General features: G+C 37.2%; 1 protein-coding gene across 3 annotated transcripts in view; it reads left to right on the top strand.

Moving 5' to 3' along the window:
* The window catches only part of LOC108970422 (mitochondrial sodium/hydrogen exchanger 9B2), a 70,512-nt gene that overhangs the window by 19,581 nt on the left and 37,771 nt on the right, over positions 1-13,160 (top strand). For 2 of the 3 annotated variants that reach the window (XM_018935786.1, XM_018935777.1), the window contains exon 3: positions 11,065-11,326. In XM_018935786.1, coding sequence (XP_018791331.1) covers positions 11,065-11,326 — 262 coding nt within the window. Of the gene's footprint in view, positions 1-6,657; positions 6,796-11,064; positions 11,327-13,160 lie in introns of those variants that run through there. The other variant, XM_018935796.1, reaches the window with a different exon arrangement.

The following is a 13,160-nucleotide window of genomic DNA, read 5'->3' as shown; positions in this document are numbered from 1 at the left end:
ACAATTGAAAAACTCCGGTAATTTATTTCACTTGCAGCTGCACAAATGGACATTCGCAAATGCAATGACTATGTCGGTATGCACGAGGAGCCGACTCGTAACTCTAAAACAACTCAAGCGCTTGTGGCCTTTGCCTTTGCAAAGCCTTCAACGGCGAGCACAGAGAGAGAGACAGAGAGTGAGCAAGAAAAAAATTGATTTCAAAATTTACATTTCAGCCAAAAGATAGAAAAAATGGGAAATTTCATAAGCTCCACACAGCTCGTACTCGTCGTGGGCGCTCGAAATTCATATTCAAATTGTAAATTTCGTGCAGTGACTACCAGTTTGACAAGACAAAGTACCAAAGTGTGCCGAAGTACGTCGAGTTCTTGTACGCGTGGCAAATGAAGCGTTTCGAAGAAGTTGCAAAAAAGTATTAAGTGTTAAAATAATTCAGCAGGCGGTAAAAGTGCAGTAAGAAATGCCGAAATAGAGTTCGGCAAAAGATGAAGGAGGACTTAGCTTAACTTGGCATACAAGTGGGGTGCATGTTAGGGCGGAACTTGAATGAGAGAAAAGTTGTACATACGTAGGATTAGTTTGAACTTAAACTAACCTAATTTTGAACACGATTATATAAAGTAACAACCATACAACCATGTGAACAAAAAATGTAAAATCATAAAAATATTTTCACAACTGAAATTCAAATCCTTACTGAGGATTGATGAAAGTTTCTGGACTTTTACAAGCTCCAAAGCGAATCTAAATTGTGAGTGACTGCATCAAGAATAGCCAAGGCTTTCTGTACTTTGATGCACTCCGTAGTAGCATCTCTAATCAGATCAAAATCTGTACTCTGCTCTATCGGCCTGATCGGTAAGCCAAAAAATTTGTTGATTTTGGTTTTCAACACCACCCTAGGGCACGTACCATAAGTGTATGTACAATTTCGGCTAGATATATGAGTATATTTGTAAGTAGTTGAACTAGACGAAGTTCATTTTCCAGCGAAGAGTCGAGTCATATCTTATCAACTTGCATTCTGCATTAATATAACTTTTTAAGACATTTGGCAAAGGGTAAAAAGTTTCATTATTTATTTGTTTGAGAAAATGACGAAAAATAATGTAGTTTGGCAACGTTGGACTGATTTATTTTATGCAACTACGAAGATTTTTTTAAATTTTGTTGCATATAAAGTTTTGGTAAAATTGTCTAAGACCTCATATTACATTTTAATACTGTGTTTTATGGTTGCTTGACTATTTTATATGGTGCAAGGTTCAATTAGCTTGCGAAGTCTCGCATAACTTGCTTTTCAGAATGCCAAAACTTTCATTCTGAAAACGAATAAAGCGCTTATGTTAGAATTGTGTGCGCTTCAAGCTCGAAGTTGATATAATGAAGATTCTCATCCATTTCTAGGTCAAAAAGTGATAATGCGTTGTAATTGCGTTGCTAATTGGCAAAGGCAAGCATTGATAGAGTTCAGCGGCTGTTGTCCGGGTGGACGAGTACCTCCACTCCGTTGGAGAGATCAGGTTGAGAAAAACCTTGTCATATTTGGCTCATATCTGATTCATCGGTTCTGAGCTTTATGCTCAAAATGCGTATAAAGTTCCTATACGCCCGTTCACAGCGTTCATGGATATAACTCCGTCTTGAATTTGTCCGAAGAGGCTCCTAGCTTGGCCAACTCATCTGCTGTTTTGTTGTCAAAAAAGTTGCTATGGCTTGGAGCACAAAGTTTGTACAAGTAGCGCGGACCTGCCAGTGTGCTCATAGCCTTTCTCTAATTGTTGACTACGCTGGAATTAATCTGTGCCATATGGCTACTTTCCTTATCTACCTGTCGGTGGTTATGCAATAGAACTGCACAAGACTCCACTGTACCTAGTACTGACTCTTGAGTGTGATAGGTTAGAGAGAAAGATGCTGAGATCATTGGAGTACATATTCTTTTACTTCGCAGTCCATTTTGGACCCGTCGGTATAGATAGAGGTTGTATCATCTGTCCCAACTAAGTCTTTTCTCCATTCACGACAAGAGGGTAACTTCACCGACAAGTGGCTATTTAAATCTACTATTGGGAGTATAATGTTTGTTTTATTTAAGTTTACTCCTTCCCCCTTTCGGGTTTTTGCCCCCTAATACCTTTACTTTTATAGAAAAACTTGCTGCTACTTTTCCAGTAAAGACATCTGTGGGTAGTTGTCGCATGAGCAGTAGATGTTATCTCAAATCAAATTTAATATGTGGGCCGATTTCATAAATGTTTATGCACAATATAATACATAAAAAGTACTGCTATTTACTGAGTTGGATATACAAGGACTCGTAGCCCATCTGGACCAATTTCGTATAAGTCAAATTCCAATTATTACTAGCCTTATGACTTCGTATATTAACGTAGGAATTTTATCTTTTCTCTATAATTGCGCAGTGTTCGCTCGCATAATTCTATTTTCGTTAAATCCATCGATCAACCGGATTCTACAACGTTCTTATGACCTCATCACAGATCTATCGAAGAAAGAGGCAGCACGCGGATAGGCACCGTTCCGAAGTGGTTAAATTTATAGACATGCCATATGCTACGACTGTTAAGCCACAAAGATACCAAGTTCCATAAAAAAATCTAAAATTTTATTCAAAATGTCGACAAAACAGCATGTCTTCATAATAATTTAGTTATAATTCATTAGAGTTTTCGAGTTTCTAAAACCGAGGGCAAAAAATTGATGATAAGTTTTCTTAATATATATTCCAATCAAATATTTTATAATTGCAAACCCGATTATTTGCAATGCTCGTAAATTAATTAAGATTATGTGTAAACAAGCGAATAACAACAAACTACGACAAAAATTGTGCAAACATCGCTTTAACATATCTTTAATAACTGTAAAGATAATATTTTTGTTTACCACGATACAAAATGACGACAACAGCAATCGAGCGAAACGAAGCAAGCAAAACTAAATGCAATCGAGTGCAAATATTTGAATTTCCGTGTAAGGCGTCGGATGCTTCTAATTGGATGCACACGCATACATACGCACAAGCCTGCATACATATTTACAAAAATAGTGCAGTTAGAATTTAATAAACTGTGTTGCAATGGGAAGAGTAGACTTAAGCTTAAAGTTATTAAACCGACCATCTTGAAATCTTCGCACAACCTTCTGAGATATATTTATTCCGGTATGATTAACGAAATAATCATTACCTGTATTCATCTTTAATAAACCGTTTCATTTTTTTGTATTCAGCTCATTTGAAGCTGAAAAATCTTCCATACGGTCAGACACCTTTTTTCGAAGGCCCGCCTGGTGATCAGCAACGGCTTCAAGGAAAGTGACAATTTTTTAAAATTACATAACTCAACAAATCTGCAAGAAAAATTTGCGACTGATGTGTTAGAGGTCTGTGGGGCTATTTCAAATATGATGATTGCTAATTTGAGTTCAAAAAATTTCGACAATTTTTGCTATCATTTCCGGTTTAGAGAAACCCAAAGAGAAGTCTGTAATATCACAGTCGCAAAATGTCATATAAATTCCTCCTCAAAAATCGTACAAAAAGCGCATTTCTTCCGGCTTATAAATGGGTTATATATATATAATACTAAAGCAACTTTATTATAGTATTTTAGTTCTCGTTTCATTCATATTTTCTCTGTGGGACTTGTGCATCCAATTATTAAAAAGTACAATGTTTCAAGAGTACTAATACTGATACGTAAACCAAATGTTGTTCTTTGATAAATAATTCCGTCTAAATTTATCTTTTAAAATATATCGCTTATATTAGCGCAAGACAAATAATTTACTAATTAACATTTCCGTATTTAAAACAATTATCTGAAATACGGCAAAGATAAGATAACATTATCTCCTGAGAATATAATATGTATATCTTTAAGGAAATTGAAATGCTTTTTAGTTAATGTGAAGTATCATCGATACAATTAAGTTCTGAATATAACATCATTCAAATCTAAGAAATCTTGGATACCTTCTTTTGTAGGAACGAATTCGACGAACCCAATTATCGATTACTCTTTCCACTAAATCTAGTCTTATGTCACGAATAGCATGTTCAATATTAACTTGAAGAGAGTTTGATTTATTGCTAAAGACTGCAATGACTTCAAATAATCCTAGAAAAGGTAGTATAATGGTGTTAAATCACAATTTTTGTGAGGCCATTCAATGTCATAATCTGTTGAAATAATCGAATCTCCAAACTTTTATCGCAATAATTCGGTTCTTGACTGTGCTGTATGGCACGTAGCACCGTTTGTTGGAACCAGGTGTTGTCAAGATCAACTTTTTCCAATTGTGGCCATAAAAAGTTGGTTATTATCAATCTATACCGGTCCGGAGTCATCAGCTTCAATACGAAAGAAGTACGGACCGATGTTTCTACCAAAACCAAAGCCATACCAAACTGTCAATTTATGTGAATGTAATGCTTGTTTTTGAACAATTTGTGGTTTAGCTTCGCACCAGAGTCGAGAATTTTGTATATTACCGCAATAATCAGATGAAAGTGAGTGTCTTTTGGAGAAGATAATATTCTTAAAAAGAATCGTTATCGTTTTCAAGTTATTCCCAAGCAAAATCAGGAAATTCACGATGTTGACGATGGTGCAATGGCTTCAGTTCTCGAGTGAGAGCAATTTTATGTGGATGCAAGCCCAAATCCTTTACCGGAATCCGCCAAGTTGAAGTTTGAGACACTGACAATTCTTGAGAACGTATTGCAATCGACAAATTGCGGTCTTCAACAACACTTGACTGACCGAAACGCGACTTAGAAATGATATCATCCCTACTGAAAAACGTGTTATAAAAGTTACTTTAAAATCGATGAATGTTTTATTCTTTCTTTGTTCCAATACCATTTATATAAAATCTCCATTGTAGTGAAAAACTATGTTTCAAGCGAGTTTGGTTTAGACAGTTGCATTAGTTTATGAGATGTGATGTGATGCGATAACCAGCACATGGAAGTGGGTCGTTAAATCGGTCGTATCGAAACAGTCTCCATCTGGTATTTCTAAAACGGTGTTAAGAGGGATAAAGCACAGATGAATTCAGATCTGCTTGTTTTTTTTTTATTTTTTAGTTTTATTTCTTTTTTTTTTTTGGGACAGTGACATTATACATCGCACATAATGGCACATAATTTAACAGATCTCGCGGGAATCATATCAACCGCTCATGTTATATTTGTTCAGTATTGCTTGACATTTCATCACCTAAAGACTTTGCTACTTGAAAATTCACGTTCCTTATCGATCCGTGATAACCGACGCCGGTGATCTCGGCGGTGTTTGGTTTCCTTTACAGATAGTGTTAATCAATGGACTTATTGAGAGCAAACTACTGTCAGCAGATAACTTAACGTTTCGGGCCGGTCGATTGGCCATCAAGATTGTTCAACATCACAACGGACCATTTGAGATGTAACCATCACCAACATTTGAATCAATCCTCAAAAAAATAATTGCCAAAGAAAATTCTTTCGAATGATAATAAAAATTCCCCATTAAATTTGAACTCTCTGTGTTTTTTCTTTAAAATAGTAGGGAACCCCGAAATGGCTTACCCTACTTATAAAATTTCGGCCTCAGAAGCTTGGCGGGTGTAATTTTTACTCGATTTGGAGTCTATAGCCTATGGAGATATATGGCCTGCTCTATTAATCGGAACGAATTGAGACGAAAATCCCAAATAAGAACAGAAGTTCTGACCAGTGTAGAATAGAGCTCTAAGCCTCTCGTATAAAGCCCCTATACATAAATACGATTTTAAACGGGTTATGGATATATTATCAAGTTGTGTATAATATAATTTTTCTACAATAGTGAGTTCAGGGACTAATGTCAGAACATCGGAATCACATTCTCTCCAAAAAAAAAAAAAATTCCGTAATAAGAATATTGAAACTTTTCCTTTAAGGTTTCCTTTTATTGTATACGCATATGAGTATATACGAGTACTAAACTGCATACATCTTCATCACCGTCTGTCACCGTGCGACAAATAGTTGTTATGTTGACATTTTTTTCGGTTTAACAAAAAATCATTCATGTAATTTACCCAACGAGTTAACAGTTGATTTAAAGTGGTTCGGTAATGTGTGAAATATCGAGCAAATATTGATGCTCCCGGTAATAAAACAGCGTATTACACAGCACACAAGTGCAAATAATATTCATGTAGCGGTAACTGTCAACAGTTGTCAGTGTGTTAACGCTTTTTTTCTCACTTATTGACAATTCACTCAGCTCACGTGTCGGCCGTAAATACGAAAAGAGCATTTCTCTCTTTGTGTGCAACACTTCAGCACTGATGCTCAGTTAAATTACAGCTGTTCACAATCCTTTTATGCTGATCTCCGCAAACGTTTCTCTTTTAACATTTATGTTTAATTTGTTCTTAAAATGTAAGATTTAAATGTAAATATGTGCGTTTGTTTTTTCTGTTTTTTTCTGTTTCTTTTTGCTTGCATTGTCTATTTTGCGCTGTATGAACTAATATCACAATGAGAACACCTTCTCTGTTCAAATCTGTTATTATCTCTCCGGCGCTGTGTAATCGCTTGCGATCTGCGTCGGTTGCTCGCCTTTTAGCAGTTCAGTTGCTCTTTTTCATCGCATTAATTCGGTCCGCTGTGGTTGCATAAATGTCGCCAAATACGTTCGTAATCGCGGTATTTTTTTGATGTTCGTATTGTTTATAGTTTTTCAAAACAATTATTTGTCAATAAGTATTGTGAGCGTTCGCAAAATTTCTGAAGTAAGTTTTTGCTAAACAAATTTAATTTCGAAATATTGTTGGATTAAGGCGGTTCATCAATTCTTAGTTATAATTATGAATGCGTGCATCATTATTAAAGATTAAAGCGAAAGGTGTGAGTGAGTGCGGTAAGCGCCAGGCTTTGTACTTTGAAAAACAAGCTCGTTGATCGCGTCACTCTAACGTCTTTAATTAAAGGGTCGTTGCCATATACGCATATTTTTTCTTTGATAAGAATTCTTCAATGCAATCTTGTATGACTCAACCTCAGAATAAAGTTATTTTTAGATCAAATTCTCTTACGTCAACAAATTAAGGAATATCAAATAATTTATTCTCACCAAGACAAGTTTTTTATGTCTTACATTTCAGTATTTTTAAAATGCTAATTTAACCCGGAGTTTTCTTCAATTCTTTATCATTTTCGATTAACAAGTCTAGTCCTTTAAAACAAAGATGTGCTCATATTCCTAACCATCGTGTTAGTAAGAGAAAACTGCTTCAGAATACCAAATCTTTCATTCATGTGAGAAATGAAGCAATCCTTTTATAACTTATCCATAATATTTCATTCCCGATATAAATTACATATATCAAATCGGGAGCGAAAGCATTTGGATTAGCTCAAAAGATTCCAGAAACGTTCATCGAAAAACATTTGATCAGCCTTCTTCGATAACCTAACTATACTGATAAAATCGTATACCTCTCGAGTCTCTTTAATTTATAAAGTGAGGTGCATTAACGAAACATATTATCATGCGGTATTATGATCTATTAGACAACGATTTTGGGTTTTTGAATTTGTGTAGTTTTAAAGCGATCCAGTGTATCAGAGCCGAGTGGTCGACTATCGCATACAGCGACCACGACATATTTAGTCTCATGAGCTTTTACAGGGTGTGTAGCACTTAATAAAAGAAGTCGCTTAGATGACCTCTGCTCAATAGCATTAAAATGTGGACACTTTATAATTTGTAAAGATTTTAACACTTATCCCATTGTTAAAATAGAATTCTTACATTTCGTTTTCTATTTCGGCTGCAGCATTATCTTATCAAATTGAACTCGTACTAATCCATTGAAACTGTAAGTAAAATGTAAAAAACTCCTAATTTGGTAGAATCCTTTTTATGATCAGGTGAAGTATAATCTCCATTGTAAATTTTCAGTGGTACAAAGTATCTAGCGAAGTTTCGTGAATTTAACTCATGTGTGTCGCGCAACCAACTCTGTTAATGAGGATAGCACCGAAAAAGGTAAAGAAACAGTACATGAAATGCGTATAGTCTGCGGATGCCCACAAGAGTTGAGAAGTATCTGAACATCGCTCATGGATCGACCAAACTCGTTTTAATTACTGTTCTGGATATGAAGCTTGCATTTCTAGACTAGTACCAAATAATCTGCATCCATTTCTAAAACGAGATTGAGTAGAGAGCTCAAAAGAGTTATTTCATAAACAATGTAAAACTGGGAACTCTACAATCTTGAAACACATTACTACTGAAGCTGAGAAGCGGGTTTATGAGTATGACGTCTCCAGCAATACAATAATATAATACAAATGAATCGAAAAATGGAATTAATCGCTGGCATATAAATATCGGCTAAGGAGCCTAATACGAAGGCCATAATAAAGATTTGTATGAAAAAAAGTTCGTTTTGTCAGTACGGGACGAGAATTTTGACCTTCACGGTCAACCGTTTTTGTAACTAGATGCATGGACGTCGACAGAGCGAAAATTCTGAAACCCGACAGGTTTGAACATGCCTCTCATCTTCACATGATACCTGAAAATATTTGTATGCTAAGACCTGCTATCTTCACACGTGTTACTTTTCTAAACTTCACTTGACGAGGCAAAGTAGTTAATGACAAAAGTAGGTTAAAGACTATCAACCATGGTGTACAACCATCTCTTGATATACTCCGTATATGGAGTTTTGAGTTAGGTAAACCAAGGTTGCACGAAATAAGTACTGGTAAACAATATAGTTTCAAAATTCAAGATAATTTCAAAGCTCAGCGGTTTCAGTAAATCTTGTAACAAGACATTCGAAATAAAAAGTATATTTTTCTCATATCTCGATAGTTTATATTTTTAAAAGTAATATACTATAATTTTAAATCTATTAATCGAATAGTTTTAGATTTATAGTTGTGAGTTTAAACATTCTTTTCTCAAAACTTCATTTTCCAAATATGTTTGTGTGTTTGTGTTGTACACAGAAAAAATGTATTATACAATCATTATTTTTGCATGACATTTCATCATGGAGAGCTTTACGCCTGAACAACGTTAACAAATCGTTAAACGTTATTTACCTTTTGTAGAAAATGTGTTTTGCACGCTTCACACACATCACTTGTGACACATCATTTATTATTAGATAATATGTGACCGACTTTACCTCATCCAGCATGAAATATAGCAGCCGTAGCTGAGAGTGTACACGAAGACCATGGAGAGTCGATTAGGTGAGCATAATTTTACGCTTTAGGCCGTTGGATTGGCCACCAAGATCGAGTGATCTTAAACCTTTGCCTGTTGGGATATAGAAAGTCTAAAGTCTATGTGGATAATCATGCTTCGATTCAGACCTTGGAGAAAAACGTCACTCATGTCATTCACCGGTTACCATTTGAAATGCTCGAACGAGTCATCGGAACTTGGACTCAACGCATAGACCACGTGAGCTTCAAATAATAAATCCCGAAGAATGTTCTTTCGAATGATAATAATCATTATTCCTTAAATTTGAAGCTTCTGTGTTTTTTTTTTTTTTTAAGTAAGACACCTCGAAATGAATCATCCTTTAGTTCTACCCGCAATGACTGACAATTTTCAAAATTAAAATATATTTTATGTACGAACTTTTTATTCACGTCCATATCCACACATTCTGAGGCAGGAAAGTTACCGCAAATTAATTATACAATATTCATTTGACAGAAACTTTATTTGGTTGCGCACATCCACACACATACAAATATATATATGAAACGATAAAAAGCAAGTAATTTAAAAAATTAAATTAATCAACATGCAGATTATTATAATTCACACCTCATCAAAATCGCTTGTTAAACATTATTTGTCGCGAGGTAAAACATGGAGGCCCTGCTTGAAAGCGGGCATTAATCAACTGATACACGCGTAACCGCTTGTGTATATGTGTGCGTTGAGAATAATGTTGTCACATTGATCGATGCGCAAAAAAAAAACCAATAAATTCAAATGTTTGCACAAACAAGTAACGGTTAATTGCAATATTTAATTTACATGCAATAAAAGTCGGAGGGAGAAAACATCGCGCACGCCCTTACGTAATCAGCTGTCTATGGAGCGGAAAATTGGTGTTGCGACATTTGACAGGGCCACTTCCGTCGCCGCGCTGCTGCGTCCGCGTCCGCGTCCGCGTGCGCTCACAGCGACAGCCACGTCGAAAATGACATTCAATTTAAATTATTAAACGCGCGAAAATGCGCTGCAAGGAAGCGAAATGAAGCCAATTAAGCGACCAAAGTTCAGACGCCACGCTCTGTAGCTGGCATGCACATGGGCGGCGGAAGCAGTTGCTGCGGCGGACGGCTGGCATGTTGCAGGTGGCAGCAACGTCTCAGGTGTTATACAACTTGTTGTTGTTGATATTATTGTTGTTGCCATTATATACTTTGCAGTTGTTTTTGTTGTTGTTATAGTTATTTCTGTTGTTGTTGCTGTTATTATTCTTGCTGCTGCTGTTACGCCTGACGCCCTCAACGGCGCTGATGCCGCGTTGACTCGCGTTGTGGCAGGTGCGAAAAGTGGCAGCTAAGTAATCAGTGCTTATCAGCAGCTGACAATCTGCTTATGCCACTCGCCACAATATGCCAGCGGCCTGAGCAGGGACTTGCTTACGCAGGGGCAATAAAAGTCGGTGCGTTGCAACGTTGCAATATTGGCGCACCAGACAGTCAGGCAGTTGGCGCGCTCGCTCAGCTCCCATTTAACGGGGCATAGACAAGATAATGGCGCAACGCAACAAGAAGGGAAATGTGGCAAAAAGTATGCTACACCGTTAGTTGTTATACAGTAAACACAATTCGCGCGCCCTTAATAATGGCCAAGGGCGCATACGGCGCACAACACCTCACTTGCATGCAACACAATGAGTTGAGCAATGCAAGGGGCGTGTTAATTTTTGTTGTGGCGCAAGCTTTTCTCATTACTTTCATTTACATTTGCACACAATAAAGTTTATGTTCTTCTTGCTTTATTGCAGGAAAAGCCGCTGTCGCAGTGCAGCGCTCGGAATCTTTCAACAAAATGACACAATATGGCAATGCAACGCCGGACCAAACATTAGACGGTGAAAAGGCAGCAGACTGCCGCCAAGGACAGGCAGGCAGTCGTATGGAGGCAACAGCACCAACACTACCGAGTACAACAACAGCTGACAACACTATAGATATAGGTGTTGGAGGAGACGGTGGCCCGGATGCTCGGGGTGCGGATGGGCATCATGATTACAAAGGTCCCAAAATGTAAGTTCATATTTGCATATTAAGTTGAAATGGTTTAAGATTGCTTAAACTGAATGTTTAGCTATTTATTCAGAAGGGGTTGTACAAACTAATTTCGTTCTAGACTCTTCGCTGTCTCTAATCTAAAGCTACTAAATTGAGCTATCATAAATAATAATCAGTCCTTTGAGAAATATGGTACTAAGAATATCCAGAAGTGAAATCTTTTCAACATCAGATGAACCTCAAATGGAATAACCACTAGATCACCGCAGGGTGCTTTGCAAGAGTAAGCTCCGGTCGTGAAAACTTCTGTTAGTCGCCGCATCTTTTCGCAGAATACCTGTCGGTCAGCTGCTCAAGCTTTTCATATTCACGCTTTGCTCTTCAAATCTCAGAGTCTATGCCACCCCGATCGCAGTATTGTGAGATAGGTTGTCTGCTTTCTCTCCATTGCGATACGACAGTCCTTATCGTTCCAGCTGTTCTTTTGAACTTTACGAAAGTCAACGATTCCGCTTGCAGCTGTAAATAACGAACTCGAAATAAAGTCCCACTGTTCCCTTATACTGACTAGCTGGTTTAATTCGGGTAGTCGGACATCGTACCTTCCCTGTGTTTGTTGACAGACGTGTTTTGTAGTACAAAGGCGAGCGCGTATCTTCGCTACAACAAGATAGCGGACGGAGTCGATGTTAGGACCTCGGATCATACGTATGTACGTCAAGGACATTGGAGACATGTCGTCCACCTGTCACAATATGATTCATCTGCCAGCCAAGTAGCTTAGTGAAATTTCCTTTGTTGGAGTCTAGTAATATAGACAACCATATTTCGGGCCACTGCGCAGTTGATCAGCGTCCACCCCTTTGAAGAGGTCTCGCCATGGAGGCAGAATTTTCTGACTGTTGTATCAAAGACACATTTTAAAAAGAATTAGTTATCATATACATTTTCGTTAGATGCAAACTTTTTGCTAGTTAAATTTTCTGGTACCAGGTATAGAGAAGCTCTATTGAATAACTATCGAAAGATACAGCCTTGCCAACGCCAAAGATTAATTTGAGCGTAGCGAAAAATTCCAGGCAGGTTTTAAGACACTGACGGGACCACTTCGTTTGTCCATAAATTGGGTTGCCAGTGATAGAAATATTTTCGCCAACGAAAAAGCAGACAACTTGTAAAGGAATCTGTCGCTAGTAACTTGATGAACACCCCTTTATCTGCGAATGCTCAGTTCTATCTTATATCCAATAAACAACACTTGGAATCCATCAGGCACCAAACTTTGAATAGCTATAAGTTGTTTCATTGAGAGAAGTATATTTTTCACCGAAACGGTAAAAGGAAATAAGCAGTGGGTCTCAATGAATAACGGATACATCTCAGTGAATGACAGAAGTGATGTATCGCTCCAAAACCTGAAAAGAAGCGGGATTTTCCGGCTAGACTTAGACTTTACATATGCCAAAGAGACGGCTAACGGTGTGGTATAACACGATCTTGGTGGTCAATCGACCGGTCTAAAACGTGAAAATAACTGCTCACCGAAGTATTCTCTCAATAAATCCATTGACTAATGCGATGTGTGGGAAGTGGCGCCAATCTCTTGAAACCAAATGTCGCACAGATCGCAAGGTTCAATTTCAGGCATCAAATTGTCGGTTGTCATGGCGCGATGACAATTATGTTCTCATCGTCATAATAATTGAAGAAATATGAACCATAAACCACACCAAACTGTTGTTTTTTTCTGGATGAAATGGTAGCTCTTGAATCTCTCCCAATTTAGCTTTTTTATATATTCATTGAAAAAGAAATGGGCCCCATCGCTGAAAAAAATGTAGCTCGAAAA

The sequence above is a fragment of the Bactrocera latifrons genome, unplaced genomic scaffold (genome assembly GCF_001853355.1).
Source record: "Bactrocera latifrons isolate USDA-ARS-PBARC rearing strain unplaced genomic scaffold, ASM185335v1 scaffold_107, whole genome shotgun sequence".
In the NCBI taxonomy this organism is placed as follows: domain Eukaryota; kingdom Metazoa; phylum Arthropoda; class Insecta; order Diptera; family Tephritidae; genus Bactrocera; species Bactrocera latifrons.
This window is presented reverse-complemented; position numbering and strand designations above follow the sequence as displayed.